Source organism: Notothenia rossii (assembly GCF_949606895.1).
Source record: "Notothenia rossii genome assembly, contig: scaffold_265, whole genome shotgun sequence".
Classification (NCBI taxonomy): domain Eukaryota; kingdom Metazoa; phylum Chordata; class Actinopteri; order Perciformes; family Nototheniidae; genus Notothenia; species Notothenia rossii.
The window spans coordinates 444-23,527 of NW_027639616.1; the positions used below are offsets into that span (position 1 = coordinate 444).

The 23,084-nt window shown below is 48.5% G+C and overlaps 2 protein-coding genes across 6 annotated transcripts in view; one reads left to right on the forward strand and one right to left on the reverse strand.

The window, feature by feature from the left end:
* Window positions 1-373: 373 nt before the first annotated feature.
* LOC307027603 (phosphatidylinositol 4-kinase beta-like) overlaps window positions 374-23,084 on the reverse strand; it is a 37,173-nt gene continuing 14,462 nt past the window's right edge. For 2 of the 4 annotated variants that reach the window (XM_079695883.1, XM_079695884.1), the window contains exons 3-14: window positions 17,785-18,141; window positions 17,297-17,341; window positions 14,124-14,351; window positions 10,858-11,085; window positions 10,354-10,463; window positions 10,123-10,227; window positions 8,302-8,425; window positions 3,494-3,607; window positions 3,218-3,369; window positions 2,373-2,505; window positions 1,379-1,499; window positions 374-1,197 (exon numbers count right to left, since the gene is read on the reverse strand). In XM_079695883.1, coding sequence (XP_079552009.1) covers window positions 1,016-1,197; window positions 1,379-1,499; window positions 2,373-2,505; window positions 3,218-3,369; window positions 3,494-3,607; window positions 8,302-8,425; window positions 10,123-10,227; window positions 10,354-10,463; window positions 10,858-11,085; window positions 14,124-14,351; window positions 17,297-17,341; window positions 17,785-18,141 — 1,899 coding nt within the window. In that variant the 3' untranslated portion in view covers window positions 374-1,015. Of the gene's footprint in view, window positions 1,198-1,378; window positions 1,500-2,372; window positions 2,506-3,217; window positions 3,370-3,493; window positions 3,608-8,301; window positions 8,426-10,122; window positions 10,228-10,353; window positions 10,464-10,857; window positions 11,086-14,123; window positions 14,352-17,296; window positions 17,342-17,784; window positions 18,142-23,084 lie in introns of those variants that run through there. The other 2 variants (XM_079695885.1, XR_013804691.1) reach the window with 2 other exon arrangements.
* Window positions 14,358-17,290, forward strand: LOC307027604 (uncharacterized protein). Of its 2 annotated transcripts, none has more exons than XM_079695887.1 (2): window positions 14,358-14,794; window positions 14,939-17,290. In XM_079695887.1, the coding sequence occupies exons 1-2, from the start codon at window positions 14,704-14,706 to the stop codon at window positions 16,063-16,065; spliced, it is 1,218 nt and encodes a 405-aa protein (XP_079552013.1). In that variant the 5' UTR covers window positions 14,358-14,703; the 3' UTR covers window positions 16,066-17,290. The 2 variants fall into 2 exon arrangements, with proteins under 2 accessions (XP_079552013.1, XP_079552012.1); XM_079695886.1 differs by having other exon boundaries at window positions 14,358-14,754; window positions 14,803-17,290.

Here is a 23,084-nt window from a genome sequence, read left to right on the forward strand (position 1 = left end):
CTCTTTAAAGTAGAGACACTACATACTGATAAACACCTGAACATCAGCAGGAGAGGACTCTTTAAAGTAGAGACACTACATACTGATATACACCTGAACATCAGCAGGAGAGGACTCTTTAAAGTAGAGACACTACATACTGATATACACCTGAACATCAGCAGGAGAGGACTCTTTAAAGTAGAGACACTACATACTGATAAACACCTGAACATCAGCAGGAGAGGACTCTTTAAAGTAGAGACACTACATACTGATATACACCTGAACATCAGCAGGAGAGGACTCTTTAAAGTAGAGACACGACACACTGATATACACCTGAACACTTTTTAAAAGAACACTTAACAAACATCCCACACTTGAGACAGGAAGTGAGTCGCTGCTCCGGCTGCTTTGTTTTAATGCTCGCACACAGGTAAAAACACATTTCAGTTCACATTTTAAACTAAAACTGGGATGCTCTCTGATTGGCCAAGAGTCCAGCTGAGCAGCCAATCAGTGACATCCGCCCAAATATTGAAAAATAAATCAAACAGGAAATAGACCAAAAAAACTTCTGAGGAAATAAAAGAATAAAGAAATAAAATCTCAGACTTCAAAGGAATTAACGTCAACACAAAACAAAGGTCTTTAGTTCATCGATAACAGGAGGACAAGAAGCTGGAATAACAGAATCATCTGGAATACAGGAGGAGGAGGAGGAGAGAGAGGGGGAGGAGGAGGAGGAGAGAGAGGTGGAGGACAGAGAGGAGGAGGAGGAGGAGGAGAGAGAGGTGGAGGACAGAGAGGAGGAGGAGGAGAGAGAGGTGGAGGGGGACAGAGAGGAGGAGGAGAGAGGAGGAGGAGAGAGAGGAGGAGGACAGAGAGGGGGAGGAGGAGGAGAGAGAGGTGGAGGGGGACAGAGAGGAGGAGGAGAGAGAGGAGGAGGGGACTGACAGAGGGCTCAGAGTCTCTGTCAGTGCAGGTATAAAACACAGTCTCTCTCACACACACACAGGTCAGAGGTCAGAGGTCACATGATGCCGTTGGTGAGGTACTGGAAGCCGTCGTACAGCTTGGTGGTGATGGACCTCATGGACCCGTCCACCAGCTGGTCCACGAGGACCTGCAGCTGCTCCTCCGTCAGAGACATGTGGAACCGCTCCTTCAGACCCCGCAGGGTGCTGGAGCCGTGGAAGCAGGGCAGCTGGGTGCCTGACAACATCAACAACAACAACACATGTTAATAACATATAGAACAACATGCACTGGTCCAGGTGTTTGTTTGTTTGTTTGTTTGTTTGTTTGTTTGTTTGTTTGTTTGTGTGTGTGTGTGTGTGTGTGTGTGTGTGTGTGTGTGTGTGTGTGTGTGTGTGTGTGTGTGTGTGTGTGTTACCCTGCTGCATGATCTCCACTATCTGTATAACTCGGTCCATGTGTTTGCGAGCAGCGATGAGTCCCTGCAGCATCAGCATCCTGTAGTAGTTAAACATGTCTCCATCTGGACCCCCCATCACCTGAGGACAGGAAGCAGCACGTTAACTTCCTGTTAGAGACACCTGGGGGGTCTGAGAACACCTGGGGGGTCAGAGAACACCTGAGAACACCTGGGGTGTCTAAGAACACCTGAGAACACATGGGGTCTGAGAACACCTGACAACACCTGGGGGGTGAGAGAACACATGGGGGGTCAGAGAACACCTGGGGGGTCCGAGAACACCTGGGGGGTAAGAGAACACCTGAGAACACCTAGGGAGTCTGATAACACCTGAGAACACCTGGGGGGTCTGAGAACACCTGAGAACACCTGGGGGGTCTGAGAACACCTGAGAACACCTGGGGGGTCTGAGAACACCTGCGGGGTCTGAGAACACCTGGGGGGTCTGAGAACACCTGAAAAAACACATGGGGGGTCTGAGAACACCTGCGGGGTCTGAGAACACCTGGGGGGTCTGAGAACACCTGAGAAAACACATGGGGGGTCTGAGAACACCTGCGGGGTCTGAGAACACCTGGGGGGTCTGAGAACACCTGAGAACACCTAGGGAGTCTGATAACACCTGAGAACACCTGGGGGGTCTGAGAACACCTGAGAACACCTGGGGGGTCTGAGAACACCTGAGAACACCTGGGGGGGTCTGAGAACACCTCAGAACACCTAGGGGGTCTGAGAACACCTGAGAACACCTGGGGGGTCTGAGAACACCTGAGAACACCTGGGGGGGTCTGAGAACACCTCAGAACACCTAGGGGGTCTGAGAACACCTGAGAACACCTGGGGGGTCTGAGAACACCTGAGAACACCTGCGGGGTCTGAGAACACCTGGGGGGTCTGAGAACACCTGGGGGGTCTGAGAACACCTGAGAACACCTGGGGTGTTTGAACTCACGTCCACGAACTCGGTGGTGAGTTTGAAGGCAGACGTCTCGAAGCCCAGGTTCTTGGGGGAGCTGGAGAGGATGAAGCCGAAGTCGATATGGATGATGTGACCGTCAGCGTCCAGCAGGATGTTCCCGTTGTGCCTGAACGCAACACCACACAACAACACATATTTACACAACACAACAACAAGCCACATCACAACACAACAACAAGACACATCACAACACAACAACAACAAGACACATCACAACACAACAACAAGCCACATCACAACACAACAACAAGACACATCACAACACAACAACAAGGCACATCACAACACAACAACAAGACACATCACAACACAACAACAAGACACAACACATAGTCAACAACATTAGATGAAAAATATACAAACTTAAATCACAAAGATATTTTAAATAATAGAAAAACAAGAATGAGGCTTCATTCCCCCCTTCACCTGCAGCAGGTAGCCCCGCCCCCTCACCTGTCTTTCACCTGCAGCAGGTAGCCCCGCCCCCTCACCTGTCTTTCACCTGCAGCAGGTAGCCCCGCCCCCTCACCTGTCTTTCACCTGCAGCAGGTAGCCCCCCCCTCACCTGTCTTTCATCTGCAGCAGGTAGCCCTGCCCCCTCACCTGTCTTTCACCTGCAGCAGGTAGCCCCACCCCCTCACCTGTCCCCCCCTCACCTGTCTTTCACCTGCAGCAGGTAGCCCCGCCCCCTCAGCTGTCCCCCCTCACCTGTCTTTCACCTGCAGCAGGTAGCCCCGCCCCCTCACCTGTCCCCCCCCCTTCACCTGTCTTTCACCTGCAGCAGGTAGCCCCGCCCCCTCACCTGTACCCCCCCTCACCTGTCTTTCACCTGCAGCAGGTAGCAGATCAGAGAGTATCCGGCACAGCTCTGGACGAAGTTCCTCTGAGCCGACAGGTACTTCTCGGTGGTGGGGGCCCCGTGCTCCTGCAGGAAGTAATCCATCAGGGACAGCTGGCTCTGCTTCTTCACCTGGGCGGGACAGGTGAGAGGGGACAGGTGAGAGTGGGACAGGTGAGGGGGGGACAGGTGTCCCTGCTTCTTCAACTGGGGGGGGACAGGTGAATTAGAGAGAGGTAGGACAGGTGTCTCTCACCTGGTGCAGCGACACAGCGTTCATCACAGGTTCGATCATCCCACTGTCTGAGGACAAGACCAGGATCTTATAGGGCTGAATCCAGAGGGGGACCCTCTCCTGCTGCCAGATGCACTGAGAGGGGGGGGGGACGTTATTATATATAAACACTGAGGGGGGCGTTATTATATATAAACACTGAGGAGGGGCGTTATTATATATAAACAATGAGGGGGGCGTTATTATATATAAACACTGAGGGGGGCGTTATTATATATAAACACTGAGGGCGGGGGCGTCATTATATATAAACACTGAGGGGGGCGTTATTATATATAAACACTGAGGGGGGGCATTATTATATATAAACACTGAGGGGGGGCGTTATTATATATAAACACTGAGGGGGGAATTATTATATATAAACACTGAAGGGGGGCGTTATTATATATAAACACTGAGGGGGGGCGTTATCATATATAAACACTGAGGGGGGAATTATCATATATAAACACTGAGGGGGGGCGTTATTATATATAAACACTGAGGGGGGGCGTTATCATATATAAACACTGAGGGGGCGTTATTATATACACTGAGGGGGGCGTTATTATATATAAACACTGAGGGGGGGGGCATTATTATATACGCTGAGTGGGGGGCGTTATTATATATAAACACTGAGGGGGGGAGTTATTGTATATAAACACTGAGGGGGGGGGCGTTATTATATATAAACACTGAGGGGGGGAGTTATTATATATAAACACTGAGGGGGGGCGTTATTATATATAAACACTGAGGGGGTGGCGTTATTATATATAAACACTAAGGGGGGCGTTATTATATACACTGAGGGGGGGCGTTATTATGTATAAACACTAAGGGGGTCGTTATTATATACACTGAGTGGGGGGCGTTATTATAAATAAACACTGAGGGGGGAGTTATTATATATAAACACTGAGGGGTGCGTTATTATATATAAACACTGAGGGGGCGTTATTATATACACTGAGGGGGGCGTTATTATATATAAACACTGAGGGGGGGGCATTATTATATACGCTGAGTGGGGGGCGTTATTATATATAAACACTGAGGGGGGGAGTTATTGTATATAAACACTGAGGGGGGAGGCGTTACTATATATAAACACTGAGGGGGGGAGTTATTATATATAAACACTGAGGGGGGGCGTTATTATATATAAACACTGAGGGGGTGGCGTTATTGTATATAAACACTAAGGGGGGCGTTATTATATACAATGAGGGGGGGCGTTATTATGTATAAACACTGAGGGGGTCGTTATTATATACACTGAGTGGGGGGCGTTATTATAAATGAACACTGAGGGGGGAGTTATTATATATAAACACTGAGGGGGTCGTTATTATATACACTGAGTGGGGGGCGTTATTATAAATGAACACTGAGGGGGGCATTATTATATATAAACACTGAGCGGGGGCGTTATTATATATAAACACTGAGGGGGTGGCGTTATTATATATTAACACTGAGGGGGGCGTTATTATATATAAACACTGAGGGGGGGGGGCGTTATTATATATTAACACTGAGGGGGGCGTTATTATATATAAACACTGAGGGGGGGGGGCGTTATTATATATTAACACTGAGGGGGGGTGTTGTTATATATAAACACTGAGGGGGGCGTTATTATATATAAACACTGAGGGCGGGGGCGTCATTATATATAAACACTGAGGGGGGCGTTATTATATATAAACACTAAGGGGGGCGTTATTATATACACTGAGGGGGGGCGTTATTATATATAAACACTGAGGGGGCGTTATTATATACACTGAGGGGGGCGTTATTATATATAAACACTGAGGGGGGGGCATTATTATATACGCTGAGTGGGAGGCGTTATTATATATAAACACTGAGGGGGGGAGTTATTGTATATAAACACTGAGGGGGGAGGTGTTACTATATATAAACACTGAGGGGGGGAGTTATTATATATAAACACTGAGGGGGGGCGTTATTATATATAAACACTGAGGGGGTGGCGTTATTGTATATAAACACTAAGGGGGGCGTTATTATATACAATGAGGGGGGGCGTTATTATGTATAAACACTGAGGGGGTCGTTATTATATACACTGAGTGGGGGGCGTTATTATAAATGAACACTGAGGGGGGAGTTATTATATATAAACACTGAGGGGGGCATTATTATATATAAACACTGAGCGGGGGCGTTATTATATATAAACACTGAGGAGGGGCGTTATTATATATTAACACTGAGGGGGGCGTTATTATATATAAACACTGAGGGGGGGGGGGGGCGTTATTATATATTAACACTGAGGGGGGGTGTTGTTATATATAAACACTGAGGGGGGCGTTATTATATATAAACACTGAGGGCGGGGGCGTCATTATATATAAACACTGAGGGTAGCGTTATTATATATAAACACTAAGGGGGGCGTTATTATATACACTGAGGGGGGGCGTTATTATGTATAAACACTGAGGGGGGGCGTTATTATATACACTGAATGGGGGCGTTATTATATATAAACACTGAGGGGGTGGCGTTATTATATATTAACACTGAGGGGGGCGTTATTATATATAAACACTGAGGGGGGGGGGGCGTTATTATATATTAACACTGAGGGGGGGTGTTGTTATATATAAACACTGAGGGGGGCGTTATTATATATAAACACTGAGGGCGGGGGCGTCATTATATATAAACACTGAGGGGGGCGTTATTATATATAAACACTAAGGGGGGCGTTATTATATACACTGAGGGGGGGCGTTATTATGTATAAACACTGAGGGGGGGCGTTATTATATACACTGAATGGGGGCGTTATTATAAATAAACACTGAGGGGGGAGTTATTATATATAAACACTGAGGGGGGCGTTATTATATATAAACACTGAGGGGGGGAGTTATTATATATAAACACTGAGGGAGGGGCATTATTATATATAAACACTGAGGGGGGGGCGTTATTATATATAAACACTGAGGGGGAGGCGTTATTATATATAAACACTGAGGGGGGGCGTTATTATATATAAACACTGAGGGGGGGAGTTATTATATATATAAACACTGAGGGGGGCGTTATTATATATAAACACTGAGGGGGGCGTTATTATATATATACACTGAGGGGAGGGCGTTATTATATATAAACACTGAGGGGGGGGCGTTATTATAAACACTGAGGGGGGACGTTATTATAAACACTGGGGGGGGGGGGCGTTATTATATATAAACACTGAGGGGGCGTTATTATATATAAACACTGAGGGGGTCGTTATTATATACACTGAGTGGGGGGCGTTATTATAAATAAACACTGAGGGGGGAGTTATTATATATAAACACTGAGGGGGGCGTTATTATATATAAACACTGAGGGGGGGCGTTATTATATATAAACACTGAGGGGGGGAGTTATTATATATAAACACTGAGGGAGGGGCATTATTATATATAAACACTGTGGGGGGGGGGGCGTTATTATATATAAACACTGAGGGGGAGGCGTTATTATATATAAACACTGAGGGGGGGCGTTATTATATATAAACACTGAGGGGGGGAGTTATTATATATATAAACACTGAGGGGGGGGTTATTATATATAAACACTGAAGGGGGGCGTTATTATATATATACACTGAGGGGAGGGCGTTATTATATATAAACACTGAGGGGGGGGCGTTATTATAAACACTGAGGGGGGGCGTTATTATAAACACTGAGGGGGGCGTTATTATATATAAACACTGAGGGGGCGTTATTATATATAAACACTGAGGGGGCGTTATTATATATAAACACTGAGGGGGCGTTATTATATATAAACACTGAGGGGGCGTTATTATATATAAACACTGAGGGGGCGTTATTATAAACACTGAGGGGCGTTATTATATATAAACACTGAGGGGGGGGCGTTATTATAAACACTGAGGGGTGGGCATTATTATATATATACACTGAGGGGGCGTTATTATATATAAACACTGAGGGGGGGCGTTATTATATACAAACACTGGGGGCGTTATTATATATAAACACTGAGGGGGGGGCGTTATTATATATAAACACTGAGGGGGGCGTTATTATATATAAACACTGAGGGGGGCGTTATTATATACAAACACTGAGGGGGGAGTTATTATATATAAACACTGAGGGGGGGGGCGTTATTATATATAAACACTGAGGGGGGCGTTATTATATACAAACACTGGGGGGCGTTATTATATATAAACACTGAGGGGGGGGCGTTATTATATATAAACACTGAGGGGGGCGTTATTATATATAAACACTGAGGGGGGCGTTATTATATACAAACACTGAGGGGGGAGTTATTATATATAAACACTGAGGGGGGGGGCGTTATTATATATAAACACTGAGGGGGGCGTTATTATATATAAACACTGAGGGGGGGCGTTATTATATATAAACACTGAGGAGGGGGCATTATTATATATAAACACTGAGGGGGGCGTTATTATATATAAACACTGAGGGGGGAATTATTATATATAAACACTGAGGGGGGGGCGTTATTATATACACTGAGGGGGGGGCGTTATTATATATAAACACTGAGGGGGGGGGCGTTATTATATATAAACACTGAGGGGGGCGTTGTTATATACACTGAGGGGGGGCATTATTATATACAAACACTGAGGGGGGCGTTATTATATAAACTGAGGGGGGGCGTTAGTATATCTAAACACTGGGGGGGGGCGTTATTATATATGAACACTTGGCCGCTGGCCGCCTCACCTTCAGCTGCTGCAGCACCTGATAGGCCAGCAGCTCCTGTCTCAGGTCGTCTCCACACTTCACGATCACCGACAGCAGCCTCCAGGTGGGGAGGTGTCCGTATGGAGACCCCTCCCTAATCCTCCTGAGGACCACAGGTGAGAGGGGGCAGGTGAGAGGGGGCAGGTGAGGGGGGAAAGGTTAGAGAGGGAGATGTGAGAGGGAGACAGGTGAGAGGGGACAGGTGAGAGGGGGACAGGTGAGAGAGGACAGGTGAGGGGGGAAAGGTTAGAGAGGGAGATGTGAGAGGGAGACAGGTGAGAGGGGACAGGTGAGAGGGGGACAGGTGAGAGAGGACAGGTGAGGGGGGAAAGGTTAGAGAGGGAGATGTGAGAGGGAGACAGGTGAGAGGGGACATTTGAGAGGGGACAGGTGAGAGAGGGACAGGTGAGAGGGGACAGGTGAGAGGGGACAGAGATATATATGAACTATAATGCCTGTGTGTACGTAATAATAATAATACATTTTATTTATATAGCGCTTTTCACAACTCAAATACGCTTTACAGTATGAGGGAGGGTAGGCAAACAAGGGTAGGCAAACAAGTAAATATAGTAAAATAAAATAAACAAAAAAAAGGCAGTCAAGAGGAAGTTGATTGAGAGGGGGGGGGGGGGGCTTATGGGTAGACAGAGTTGAAAAGATGTGTTTTGAGGCGGGACTGAAAGACTGTGAGGGACTCAGAATCACAGAGATCTTGGGGGAGGGAGTTCCAGAGCCTAGGAGCTGCCACTGAGAAGGCTCTGTCCCCAAAGCTGCAGAGTGTGGATGTGGGAGTGGATAGGAGTCCGGCTGCGGTGGATCTGAGGGACCGTGGGGGTTGATAAGGAGTGAGAAGGTTTGTGAGATAAGGGGGGCCAGATGGTGGAGTGCTTTGTAGGTGAGGACCAGAATGTTGTAGTTGATGCGATGGGAGACAGGAAGCCAGTGGAGGTCTTTGAGGACTGGGCTGATGTGATGCTTGGTATGCGTGAGGAGACGTGCAGCTGCATTTTGAACCCGTTGGAGTCTGTTGAGGGATGGAGTGCTGATGCCGTAAAGAAGTGAGTTGCAGTAGTCGAGGCGGGAGGAAATGAAGGCATGGATTAGTCGTTCAGCTGCGGGGCGGGTGAGAGAGGGTAGGATTTTTGCAATATTGCGGAGGTGGAAAAATGAGGTTTTGACTGTTTGGCGGATGTGAGGTTCGAGGGAGAGGGTGGGGTCAAAGATTACGCCAAGGTTGCGTGCCTGATTGGAGGGGGAAACAATGGTGCCATCGATGGTGAGTGTGATGTTAGTGACATTGCTGAGGGTGGATTTGGAGCCAATTATGAGGAGTTCTGTTTTGTTGCTGTTCAGTTTGAGGAGGTTATGTTGCATCCAAGTTTTAATAGCTGTCAGACAGGAATCGATGTGGGTAAGGGGTGGGTTGTGGAGGGATTTGGTGCTGAGGTAGATCTGAGTGTCATCAGCATAGCAGTGGAAGTCCAGGTTGAAGTGGCGGAGTATCTGACCGAGGGGCAGGATGTAAATGATGAAGAGGAGGGGGCCAAGTACTGATCCTTGAGGAACGCCTTGGGTGACTGAGGCTGTGGCAGAGGAGTGTTGGGGAGGGAGATGAAGTGGGATCGTTCAGTGAGGTAGGACTGGAGCCATCTGAGTGCAATACCTTCAATACCAATGTCCCTGAGTCGGGTGAGCAGGATGTTGTGGCTCATGGTATCGAAGGCTGCACTCAGGAGGATGAGAATATTAATATTATTAATTAATATTATTATTATTATTATCAATATTATTACGTACCGGACCTTGTCCTCCCAGGGTTCTTTGAGGGCCACTGCTGAGGGGTCCTCGGGGTCCCGTCTGAAGGTGGTGGGGGCCACGGCCAGCTGCTCCGACAGACGCCGCCTGCACACAAAGAGCATTCATACAGGTGTGGGGGGACAGGTGAGAGGGGACAGGTGAGAGGGGACAGGGTTAATATCTGATATCTGCTGGGAGGGTGGGGTTCAGGTAGAGGACAGGATGAAGTACCGTATGTCTCCAGCAGCGATGAACACCGGCTCCTTGCTCTCCAGGCTGGTGATGCTGTCCACTGAGAACTGGCTGATGTTATCACAGCTGCTGGTGTGAATCTCCGGCAGCTGCAGAACACGCAGAACATTAACACAGAGGCCCAGTTCCAAACCGCCCCCTACACACTACCCCTCCGTTTGTGCGTTCACACGGAGGGTCCGCCAGATTAAGGTCTGTTCCAAACCAACCAGTGTGGAGGGAGAGTGGCTTATCAAGCCCTCCAGCAGAGAGTCTGCATCACCTGACTTTACCTGTTGATACCTGACCGACTAGCGTGTGTATGTGTTCGTCAGGAAACACGACCCCGTGTGTGTTCGTCAGGAAACACGACCCCGTGTGTGTCCGTCAGGAAACACGACCCCGTGTGTGTCCGTCAGGAAACACTCTGTGTAGCATGTAGCCCCTCCCCATGCTCCCCTCCCTCTGATTGGTTATTCATCATGTAGCCCCTCCCCCTCTCACCTCCACCTGCAGCTCTCCGATATCGTCCACGCTCCAGGCCTCGTCGTCGTTGTCGTAGTTAGGCACGGTGGAGAAGCTTCCGGATCGCTGCTCTGCCGTCATGCCGCAGTCCGGGAGGTTCTCCACGGAGCGCGTGCTGCGGATCCGGTTCTCCGGGATCCGCACCGGAACGCTGGACGTCTCGAAGTTCTCACACTCCAGAACCTCCACGTAGATCAGGTAGGGAGCCTGGGGTCAGAGGTCAACACGGTCACATGACTCACCTGGAGTCAGACAACACTCAGACTACAACTACTACTGTCAGGTGTTACGCTGTGTTTGAAATAAGCTAACTGTGTCAATTCTCAGGTGTTCTCATGTGTTCTCAGGTGTACTCAGGGTAGTGTGTCATTTGTTCTCAGGTGTTCTCAGGGTAGTGTGTCATGTGTTCTCAGGTGTACTCAGGGTAGTGTGTCATGTGTTCTCAGGTGTACTCAGGGTAGTGTGTCATGTGTTCTCAGGTGTTCTCAGGGTAGTGTGTCATGTGTTCTCAGGTGTTCTCAGGTGTTCTCAGGTGTACTCAGGTGTTCTCAGGTGTACTCGGATGTGTGTCATGTGTTCTCAGGTGTACTCAGGGTAGTGTGTCATGTGTTCTCAGGTGTTCTCAGGGTAGTGTGTCATGTGTTCTCATGTGTTCTCAGGTGTTCTCAGGTGTTCTCAGGTGTACTCAGGTGTTCTCAGGTGTACTCGGATGTGTGTCATGTGTTCTCAGGTGTTCTCAGGTGTACTCGGATGTGTGTCATGTGTTCTCAGGTGTTCTCAGGGTAGTGTGTCATGTGTTCTCAGGTGTTCTCAGGGTAGTGTGTCATGTGTTCTCAGGTGTACTCAGGGTAGTGTGTCATGTGTTCTCAGGTGTACTCAGGGTAGTGTGTCATGTGTTCTCAGGTGTACTCAGGGTAGTGTGTCATGTGTTCTCAGGTGTTCTCAGGGTAGTGTGTCATGTGTTCTCAGGTGTTCTCAGGGTAGTGTGTCATGTGTTCTCAGGTGTTCTCAGGGTAGTGTGTCATGTGTTCTCAGGTGTTCTCAGGGTAGTGTGTCATGTGTTCTCAGGTGTTCTCAGGGTAGTGTGTCATGTGTTCTCAGGTGTTCTCAGGTGTTCTCAGGTGTACTCAGGTGTTCTCAGGTGTACTCGGATGTGTGTCATGTGTTCTCAGGTGTTCTCAGGGTAGTGTGTCATGTGTTCTCAGGTGTACTCAGGGTAGTGTGTCATGTGTTCTCAGGTGTACTCAGGGTAGTGTGTCATGTGTTCTCAGGTGTACTCAGGGTAGTGTATCAGGTGTTCTCAGGTGTTCTCAGGGTAGTGTGTCATGTGTTCTCAGGTGTACTCAGGGTAGTGTGTCATGTGTTCTCAGGTGTACTCAGGGTAGTGTGTCATGTGTTCTCAGGTGTTCTCAGGGTAGTGTGTCATGTGTTCTCAGGTGTTCTCAGGGTAGTGTGTCATGTGTTCTCAGGTGTACTCAGGGTAGTGTGTCATGTGTTCTCAGGTGTTCTCAGGGTAGTGTGTCATGTGTTCTCAGGGTAGTGTGTCATGTGTTCTCAGGTGTACTCAGGGTAGTGTGTCATGTGTTCTCAGGTGTACTCAGGGTAGTGTGTCATGTGTTCTCAGGTGTACTCAGGGTAGTGTGTCATGTGTTCTCAGGTGTACTCAGGGTAGTGTGTCATGTGTTCTCAGGTGTTCTCAGGTGTACTCAGGGTAGTGTGTCATGTGTTCTCAGGTGTACTCAGGGTAGTGTGTCATGTGTTCTCAGGTGTTCTCAGGGTAGTGTGTCATGTGTTCTCAGGTGTTCTCAGGGTAGTGTGTCATGTGTTCTCAGGTGTTCTCGGATGTGTGTCATGTGTTCTCAGGTGTACTCAGGGTAGTGTGTCATGTGTTCTCAGGTGTTCTCAGGGTAGTGTGTCATGTGTTCTCAGGTGTTCTCAGGGTAGTGTGTCATGTGTTCTCAGGGTAGTGTGTCATGTGTTCTCAGGTGTACTCAGGGTAGTGTGTCATGTGTTCTCAGGTGTTCTCAGGGTAGTGTGTCATGTGTTCTCAGGTGTACTCAGGGTAGTGTGTCATGTGTTCTCAGGTGTACTCAGGGTAGTGTGTCATGTGTTCTCAGGTGTACTCGGATGTGTGTCATGTGTTCTCAGGTGTACTCGGATGTGTGTCATGTGTTCTCAGGTGTACTCGGATGTGTGTCATGTGTTCTCAGGTGTTCTCAGGGTAGTGTGTCATGTGTTCTCAGGTGTTCTCAGGGTAGTGTGTCATGTGTTCTCAGGTGTTCTCAGGGTAGTGTGTCATGTGTTCTCAGGTGTTCTCAGGGTAGTGTGTCATGTGTTCTCAGGGTAGTGTGTCATGTGTTCTCAGGTGTACTCAGGGTAGTGTGTCATGTGTTCTCAGGTGTACTCAGGGTAGTGTGTCATGTGTTCTCAGGTGTACTCGGATGTGTGTCATGTGTTCTCAGGTGTACTCGGATGTGTGTCATGTGTTCTCAGGTGTTCTCAGGGTAGTGTGTCATGTGTTCTCAGGTGTACTCAGGGTAGTGTGTCATGTGTTCTCAGGTGTACTCGGATGTGTGTCATGTGTTCTCAGGTGTACTCGGATGTGTGTCATGTGTTCTCAGGTGTACTCGGATGTGTGTCATGTGTTCTCAGGTGTTCTCAGGGTAGTGTGTCATGTGTTCTCAGGTGTACTCAGGGTAGTGTGTCATGTGTTCTCAGGTGTACTCAGGGTAGTGTGTCATGTGTTCTCAGGTGTTCTCAGGGTAGTGTGTCATGTGTTCTCAGGTGTTCTCAGGGTAGTGTGTCATGTGTTCTCAGGTGTTCTCAGGGTAGTGTGTCATGTGTTCTCAGGTGTTCTCAGGGTAGTGTGTCATGTAAGTACTGGCCATAAGCTAACAGTCTCAGGTGTCTCAGGTGTGTCTCACGTGTGACCTTGGGTTTGTGCTAAGATAACAGTCTCAGGTGTCTCAGGTGTGTCTCAGGTGTGACCTTGGGTTTGTGCTAAGCTAACAGTCTCAGGTGTGTCTCAGGTGTGACCTTGGGTTTGTGCTAAGCTAACAGTCTTAGGTGTGTTTCAGGTGTGACCTTAGGTTTGTGCTAAGCTAACAGTCTCAGGTGTCTTAGGTGTGTCTCAGGTGTGACCTTGGGTTTGTGCTAAGCTAACAGTCTCAGGTGTCTCAGGTGTGACCTTGGGTTTGTGCTAAGCTAACAGTCTCAGGTGTCTTAGGTGTGTCCCCAGGTGTTACCTTGTCCTTGGAGTTGAGCACCACGGCCTGTGTGTGCGGGACCCTCACCACGTGGTGGTCGAAGGCGGCAGTGGGCAGCCAGACTCTGGCGGGCAGCTTGTGGTTCAGCAGCGAGAGCTCTGAGACCAGGCGCTGGGTCTTCTGCTCCTTGGTGGGGAGGGTCGCCAGCCGCTTCCCGATGCCCATCAGGGACTTAATGAACTCCCTCTGGGGGGCCAGGCGCACCGGCTGGGGAGGACAGGTGAGGTGAAGGGGTCAGGAACAGATTTGATGTCATTTATGCTATGACCAGTTGCATTCTGGGAGAAGCGTCCTAAGGTTAGGGCTGCAGAATATCTGGAGTGATAACAGCTGAATGTGGCCATGATGATATTATTGAGTCAAATGATCCTATCATCGCAGAGAAGCATGTGTTATCTCTTTTGGGTTTTACTCTGTTCAATGGTTTGTATGTGAAGGACGGTTATTCCACGGGGGGGAAGAGATTTGGTTAAAGGACTGGGGGTGTATGGGTTAATGCTGCGGGTCTTTAGGGAAGCCTGAGGTGATTTATGGAGGGACCCGTCGGCTGCTTCCTTTCATGAACATAAAGTGCTCCTGGACCTCTCTCTCCTCTGAGGAAGCTGGACAGGTGGACAGGAGAACAGGTGGACAGGAGGACAGGAGAACAGGTGGACAGGTGGACAGGAGGACAGGTGGACAGGAGGACAGGTGGACAGGAGGACAGGAGAACAGGTGGACAGGAGAACAGGTGGACAGGAGGACAGGGGGACAGGAGGACGGGTGGACAGGAGGAAAGGAGGACAGGAGAACAGGTGGACAGGAGAACAGGTGGACAGGAGGACAGGGGGACAGGAGGACGGGTGGACAGGAGGAAAGGAGGACAGGAGAACAGGTGGACAGGAGAACAGGTGGACAGGAGGACAGGAGAGCAGGTGGACAGGTGGACAGGAGGACAGGTGGACAGGAGGACAGGAGGACAGGTGGACAGGAGGACAGGGGGACAGGAGGACAGGAGGACAGGGGGACAGGAGGACAGGTGGACAGGAGGACAGGTGGACAGGAGGACAGGAGAACATGTGGACAGGAGAACAGGTGGACAGGAGGACAGGGGGACAGGAGGACGGGTGGACAGGAGGAAAGGAGGACAGGAGAACAGGTGGACAGGAGAACAGGTGGACAGGAGGACAGGAGAGCAGGTGGACAGGAGGACAGGAGAGCAGGTGGACAGGTGGACAGGAGGACAGGTGGACAGGAGGACAGGAGGACAGGTGGACAGGAGGACAGGGGGACAGGAGGACAGGTGGACAGGAGGACATGTGGACAGGAGGACAGGAGGACAGGTGGACAGGAGGACAGGGGGACAGGAGGACAGGTGGACAGGAGGACAGGGGGACAGGAGGACAGGGGGACAGGAGGACAGGAGAACAGGTGGACAGGAGAACAGGTGGACAGGGGGACAGGAGGACGGGTGGACAGGAGGAAAGGAGGACAGGAGAACAGGTGGACAGGAGGACAGGTGGACAGGAGGACAGGAGGACAGGAGAACAGGTGGACAGGTGGACAGGAGAACAGGTGGACAGGAGGACAGGGGGACAGGAGGACGGGTGGACAGGAGGAAAGGAGGACAGGAGAACAGGTGGACAGGAGAACAGGTGGACAGGAGGACAGGAGAGCAGGTGGACAGGTGGACAGGATGACAGGTGGACAGGAGGACAGGGGACAGGAGGACAGGAGGACAGGTGGACAGGAGGACAGGAGGACATGTGGACAGGAGGACAGGTGGACAGGAGGACAGGGGGACAGGAGGACAGGAGGACAGGAGGACAGGGGGACAGGAGGACAGGAGGACAGGAGGACAGGTGGACAGGGGGACAGGCTCTGTGTTTCCTGTTTTGTTTGGTGTGTGAGATCCTTGTCGCTGGTGACTGTGCTCACGTGAACAGCAAGATTGAGGCTGTGTCATGTGCCCGTGAGTTATAAATGCCCACACCGGGTTGGATTTGGGACGTTCTGCCTCTGCCTCCTTGCTTGGTCGGGCCGCTCAACGGTCAGCTTCACATTTGGTGAAGCTGGACAGGAGGACAGGTGGACAGGAGGACAGGCCTTTCTTCATTGTTTGTATTGAAGTATAAGGGTAGGGTCAGAGTCATCAGAGTACAGAGGGAGATCCCAACCAGCTGCAGGTTAGGGTCAGAGTCATCAGAGTACAGAAGGAGATCCCAACCAGCTGCAGGTTAGGGTCAGAGTCATCAGAGTACAGAAGGAGATCCCAACCAGCTGCAGGTTAGGGTCAGAGTCATCAGAGTACAGAAGGAGATCCCAACCAGCTGCAGGTTAGGGTCAGAGTCATCAGAGTACAGAGGGAGATCCCAACCAGCTACAGGTTAGGGTCAGAGTCATCAGAGTACAGAGGGAGATCCCAACCAGCTACAGGTTAGGGTCAGAGTCATCAGAGTACAGAAGGAGATCCCAACCAGCTACAGGTTAGGGTCAGAGTCATCAGAGTACAGAGGGAGATCCCAACCAGCTACAGGTTAGGGTCAGAGTCATCAGAGTACAGAAGGAGATCCCAACCAGCTACAGGTTAGGGTCAGAGTCATCAGAGTACAGAAGGAGATCCCAACCAGCTACAGGTTAGGGTCAGAGTCATCAGAGTACAGAAGGAGATCCCAACCAGCTACAGGTTAGGGTCAGAGTCATCAGAGTACAGAAGGAGATCCCAACCAGCTGCAGATTTAAGAGTATTCATTATAAATAGTGGAGGTCCTAATGCTGATCCCTGTGGAACCCCCCGTGTGATCAGCTGCTGGTCATATCACTAAATAATATCTGGTTAGATTAGAACAATACATGATGGGTTTGGACTTGACGGAAGGTATATTATATTGAAATGATAACTAGTGTAAACTGATATTCTGTATGTGCACAGAGAGCAGCTGTAGACAGACATGAAAGAAGAAATTAGATTAACGTTCAATGATAATAAAGAATCAGTGAGAGGTCACATGGCCCCGGAGCAGCCTCCTGATTGGTTCTCCCCAACACACACCACACATCTGATTGGATGAGACAGAAACAGAATCAAGGTCCAGAGAAACACCCTGAACCAGAACCAGAACCCAGAGCCTCCAGCACCTCGTTACCCACAATGCACTCTGAGGAGGACTTACGGGCCGCTTGACAAACTCCAGACTTTCGGAGCTGGAGCTGCTGTCCTGAGGGCAGAGGTCAGAGGTCGCGGCTCTTCACATACTGTGTTTGTAGTGTGTGATGTCACTGCAGCATCTCATCTCATCTCACACACACACACACACACACACACACACACACACACACACACACACACACACACACACACACACACACACACACACACACACACACACACACACACACACACACACACACACACACACACACACACACACACACACACACACACACACACACACACACACACACACACAGTATTTGTATGTACATAGACTTAATGCACTATTTTGTATTTTATTATATATGTTGCATTGTTGGAGGACCTCAGGTCAGAAGAATGTCATTGCCATTTCTCCACTGTAGCTGCTGAGCAGATGATGATAAAACATTAGAGTCTTTGAACACACAGTCTCTCACCCATACCCCCCCCCCCCCCCCTCCTCACCTCGTCCTGGCTCTCCACCCGGGGGTTGCTGCTCGTCCTCTTCAGGTTGCTGCTCAGGCTGATGCTCACCGTGGCGTCGGACTTGGAGCGTTGGTGCGTCCGTTTGGAGGGCGAGAGGCTGTGTTCAGGGGGGGTCAGGGGGCCTGGAGGGGGGGTCAGGGGAGAGAAGGGGGTCAGCGTCAGGGGTTCTCTGCGCCCCCGGGTCCCTGCTGGCTTCAGCTCGTCAGACAGGATGATCTTTCTCAGCTTGGTGCCTCTGGAGTGTCTCTGAGTGGAGATGTGCATATCTGAAGAATACGCTCCCAACAGCCAGGCACACTGAAGACTGAACCAGATGCTCTGTCTGCAGCGGTGTACCTAAACACACCACAGAGAGGGGGAGGGGTTACACACTGCACCTGAACACACCACAGAGAGGGGGAGGGGTTACACACTGCACCTGAACACACCACAGAGAGGAGGAGGGGTTACACACTGCACCTGAACACACCACAGAGAGGGGTAGGGGTTACACACTGCACCTGAACACACCACAGAGAGGGGGAGGGGTTACACACTGAAGACTGAACACACCACAGAGAGGGGGAGGGGTTACACACTGAAGACTGAACACACCACAGAGAGGGGGAGGGGTTACACACTGAAGACTGAACACACCACAGAGAGGGGGAGGGGTTACACACTGAAGACTGAACCAGATTCTAGGCTTGTTTGAGACGAGCGAGACCGACGCAGACCTGCGCAATTTCGATCGCCGTCTTGCTCGTGCGTTGCATGATGGGTAGTCATTTTGTCCGACTTGCTCTGGAGGCTCGCTCACATGAGACGTTGAAATCTCGCGGGACAAAGACGCCCGCAGCCTTGAGAGCGAGGCGCGGCGAGGCGGCGCAGTTCCTCTCCACGGGCTGAGGAAGCGAAATGCTTGATGGGAAACGACTCGCTGGTATCTCGAGCTGAGCGCTCATTGGTGGGTTTTACCACGTGCTGCTGATGAAGCTCTCCAATTGGCTCGGCAAAACTTTGTTGTTGTTTTGTGTCAGTTTTACGTCGCCCCCTCCATTAACATTTTTCATCATTGTTCCACAATGTTTATCATCATGAAATTAATATCTATATATTTTATACTATACTTGCACTGCTTACCGTTTTTATACTTTATATATCTTAGCATATCCATACACACTGTTCATACTGCTCACAGGCTGCTGTGTGTATCTAGTGTATTCATACACACTGTTCATACTGCTCTCAGGCTGCTGTGTGTATCTAGTGTATTCATACACACTGTTCATACTGCTCTCAGGCTGCTGTGTGTATCTAGTGTATTCATACACACTGTTCATACTGCTCTCAGGCTGCTGTGTGTATCTAGTGTATTCATACACACTGTTCATACTGCTCTCAGGCTGCTGTGTGTATCTAGTGTATTCATACACACTGTTCATACTGCTCTCAGGCTGCTGTGTGTATCTAGTGTATTCATACACACTGTTCATACTGCTCACAGGCTGCTGTGTGTATCTAGTGTATTCATACACACTGTTCATACTGCTCACAGGCTGCTGTGTGTATCTAGTGTATTCATACACACTGTTCATACTGCTCTCAGGCTGCTGTGTGTATCTAGTGTATTCATACACACTGTTCATACTGCTCACAGGCTGCTGTGTGTATCTAGTGTATTCATACACACTGTTCATACTGCTCTCAGGCTGCTGTGTGTATCTAGTGTATTCATACACACTGTTCATACTGCTCTCAGGCTGCTGTGTGTATCTAGTGTATTCATACACACTGTTCATACTGCTCACAGGCTGCTGTGTGTATCTAGTGTATTCATACACACTGTTCATACTGCTCACAGGCTGCTGTGTGTATCTAGTCTATTCATACACACTGTTCATACTGCTCACAGGCTGCTGTGTGTATCTAGTGTATTCATACACACTGTTCATACTGCTCTCAGGCTGCTGTGTGTATCTAGTGTATTCCTACACACTGTTCATACTGCTCTCAGGCTGCTGTGTGTATCTAGTGTATTCATACACACTGTTCATACTGCTCACAGGCTGCTGTGTGTATCTAGTGTATTCATACACACTGTTCATACTGCTCTCAGGCTGCTGTGTGTATCTAGTGTATTCATACACACTGTTCATACTGCTCACAGGCTGCTGTGTGTATCTAGTGTATTCATACACACTGTTCATACTGCTCACAGGCTGCTGTGTGTATCTAGTGTATTCATACACACTGTTCATACTGCTCTCAGGCTGCTGTGTGTATCTAGTGTATTCATACACACTGTTCATACTGCTCACAGGCTGCTGTGTGTATCTAGTGTATTCATACACACTGTTCATACTGCTCTCAGGCTGCTGTGTGTATCTAGTGTATTCATACACACTGTTCATACTGCTCACAGGCTGCTGTGTGTATCTAGTGTATTCATACACACTGTTCATACTGCTCTCAGGCTGCTGTGTGTATCTAGTGTATTCATACACACTGTTCATACTGCTCTCAGGCTGCTGTGTGTATCTAGTGTATTCATACACACTGTTCATACTGCTCACAGGCTGCTGTGTGTATCTAGTGTATTCATACACACTGTTCATACTGCTCACAGGCTGCTGTGTGTATCTAGTCTATTCATACACACTGTTCATACTGCTCACAGGCTGCTGTGTGTATCTAGTGTATTCATACACACTGTTCATACTGCTCTCAGGCTGCTGTGTGTATCTAGTGTATTCCTACACACTGTTCATACTGCTCTCAGGCTGCTGTGTGTATCTAGTGTATTCATACACACTGTTCATACTGCTCACAGGCTGCTGTGTGTATCTAGTGTATTCATACACACTGTTCATACTGCTCTCAGGCTGCTGTGTGTATCTAGTGTATTCATACACACTGTTCATACTGCTCACAGGCTGCTGTGTGTATCTAGTGTATTCATACACACTGTTCATACTGCTCACAGGCTGCTGTGTGTATCTAGTGTATTCATACACACTGTTCATACTGCTCTCAGGCTGCTGTGTGTATCTAGTGTATTCATACACACTGTTCATACTGCTCACAGGCTGCTGTGTGTATCTAGTGTATTCATACACACTGTTCATACTGCTCTCAGGCTGCTGTGTGTATCTAGTGTATTCATACACACTGTTCATACTGCTCACAGGCTGCTGTGTGTATCTAGTGTATTCATACACACTGTTCATACTGCTCTCAGGCTGCTGTGTGTATCTAGTGTATTCATACACACTGTTCATACTGCTCACAGGCTGCTGTGTGTATCTAGTGTATTCATACACACTGTTCATACTGCTCACAGGCTGCTGTGTGTATCTAGTGTATTCATACACACTGTTCATACTGCTCTCAGGCTGCTGTGTGTATCTAGTGTATTCATACACACTGTTCATACTGCTCACAGGCTGCTGTGTGTATCTAGTGTATTCATACACACTGTTCATACTGCTCTCAGGCTGCTGTGTGTATCTAGTGTATTCATACACACTGTTCATACTGCTCTCAGGCTGCTGTGTGTATCTAGTGTATTCATACACACTGTTCATACTGCTCACAGGCTGCTGTGTGTATCTAGTGTATTCATACACACTGTTCATACTGCTCTCAGGCTGCTGTGTGTATCTAGTGTATTCCTACACACTGTTCATACTGCTCTCAGGCTGCTGTGTGTATCTAGTGTATTCATACACACTGTTCATACTGCTCTCAGGCTGCTGTGTGTATCTAGTGTATTCATACACACTGTTCATACTGCTCTCAGGCTGCTGTGTGTATCTAGTGTATTCATACACACTGTTCATACTGCTCACAGGCTGCTGTGTGTATCTAGTGTATTCATACACACTGTTCATACTGCTCTCAGGCTGCTGTGTGTATCTAGTGTATTCATACACACTGTTCATACTGCTCTCAGGCTGCTGTGTGTATCTAGTGTATTCATACACACTGTTCATACTGCTCACAGGCTGCTGTGTGTATCTAGTGTATTCATACACACTGTTCATACTGCTCTCAGGCTGCTGTGTGTATCTAGTTTATTCATACACACTGTTCATACTGCTCTCAGGCTGCTGTGTGTATCTAGTGTATTCATACACACTGTTCATACTGCTCTCAGGCTGCTGTGTGTATCTAGTGTATTCATACACACTGTTCATACTGCTCTCAGGCTGCTGTGTGTATCTAGTGTATTCATACACACTGTTCATACTTCTCACAGGCTGCTGTGTGTATCTAGTGTATTCATACACACTGTTCATACTGCTCTCAGGCTGCTGTGTGTATCTAGTGTATTCATACACACTGTTCATACTGCTCACAGGCTGCTGTGTGTATCTAGTGTATTCATACACACTGTTCATACTGCTCTCAGGCTGCTGTGTGTATCTAGTGTATTCATACACACTGTTCATACTGCTCTCAGGCTGCTATGTGTATCTAGTGTATTCATAGACACTGTTCATACTGCTCACAGGCTGCTGTGTGTATCTAGTGCAGGGGTGTCAAACTCAAGGCCCGGGGGCCAAATCCGGCCCGCGACTTCATTTTATTTGGCCCGCAAGAGCCTGCAAAGAATATACTACGGTTATTATACGGTTACATGCCGATTTAAAGAAGCAGGTTGCCCATAAACTACATGTCCCACAATGTATCTTGTTTGCGCACTGAAGAGACTTGCAATTATTTGCCCTGTACTTCTGCTTTCAAACGTAGTTAGTTATTACCCTATCCAATAATAATCCAATTCAGAGGCAATCATGTAATATAATATATTATTTTATATATTTATAGATGTATATTTATATAGTTACAACCGGCCCTTTGAGTGCAACCATAATGCTAATGTGGCCCGCGATGAAATTGAGTTTGACACCCCTGATCTAGTGTATTCATACACACTGTTCATACTGCTCACAGGCTGCTGTGTGTATCTAGTGTATTCATACACACTGTTCATACTGTTCTCAGGCTGCTGTGTGTATCTAGTGTATTCATACACACTGTTCATACTGCTCTCAGGCTGCTGTGTGTATCTAGTGTATTCATACACACTGTTCATACTGCTCTCAGGCTGCTGTGTGTATCTAGTGTATTCATACACACTGTTCATACTGCTCACAGGCTGCTGTGTGTATCTAGTGTATTCATACACACTGTTCATACTGCTCTCAGGCTGCTGTGTGTATCTAGTGTATTCATACACACTGTTCATACTGCTCACAGGCTGCTGTGTGTATCTAGTGTATTCATACACACTG

What these genes read in the sequence shown, in the direction of transcription:
- LOC307027604 (XM_079695886.1), top strand. Translation starts at nt 14,704, where the DNA reads ATGAACATAAAGTGCTCCTGGACCTCTCTCTCCTCTGAGGAAGCTGGA. An exon ending in CCTCTGAGGAAGCTGGACAG is followed by an intron (nt 14,755 to 14,802) that starts GTGGACAGGAGA and finishes ACAGGTGGACAG; the next exon opens with GTGGACAGGAGGACAGGTGG.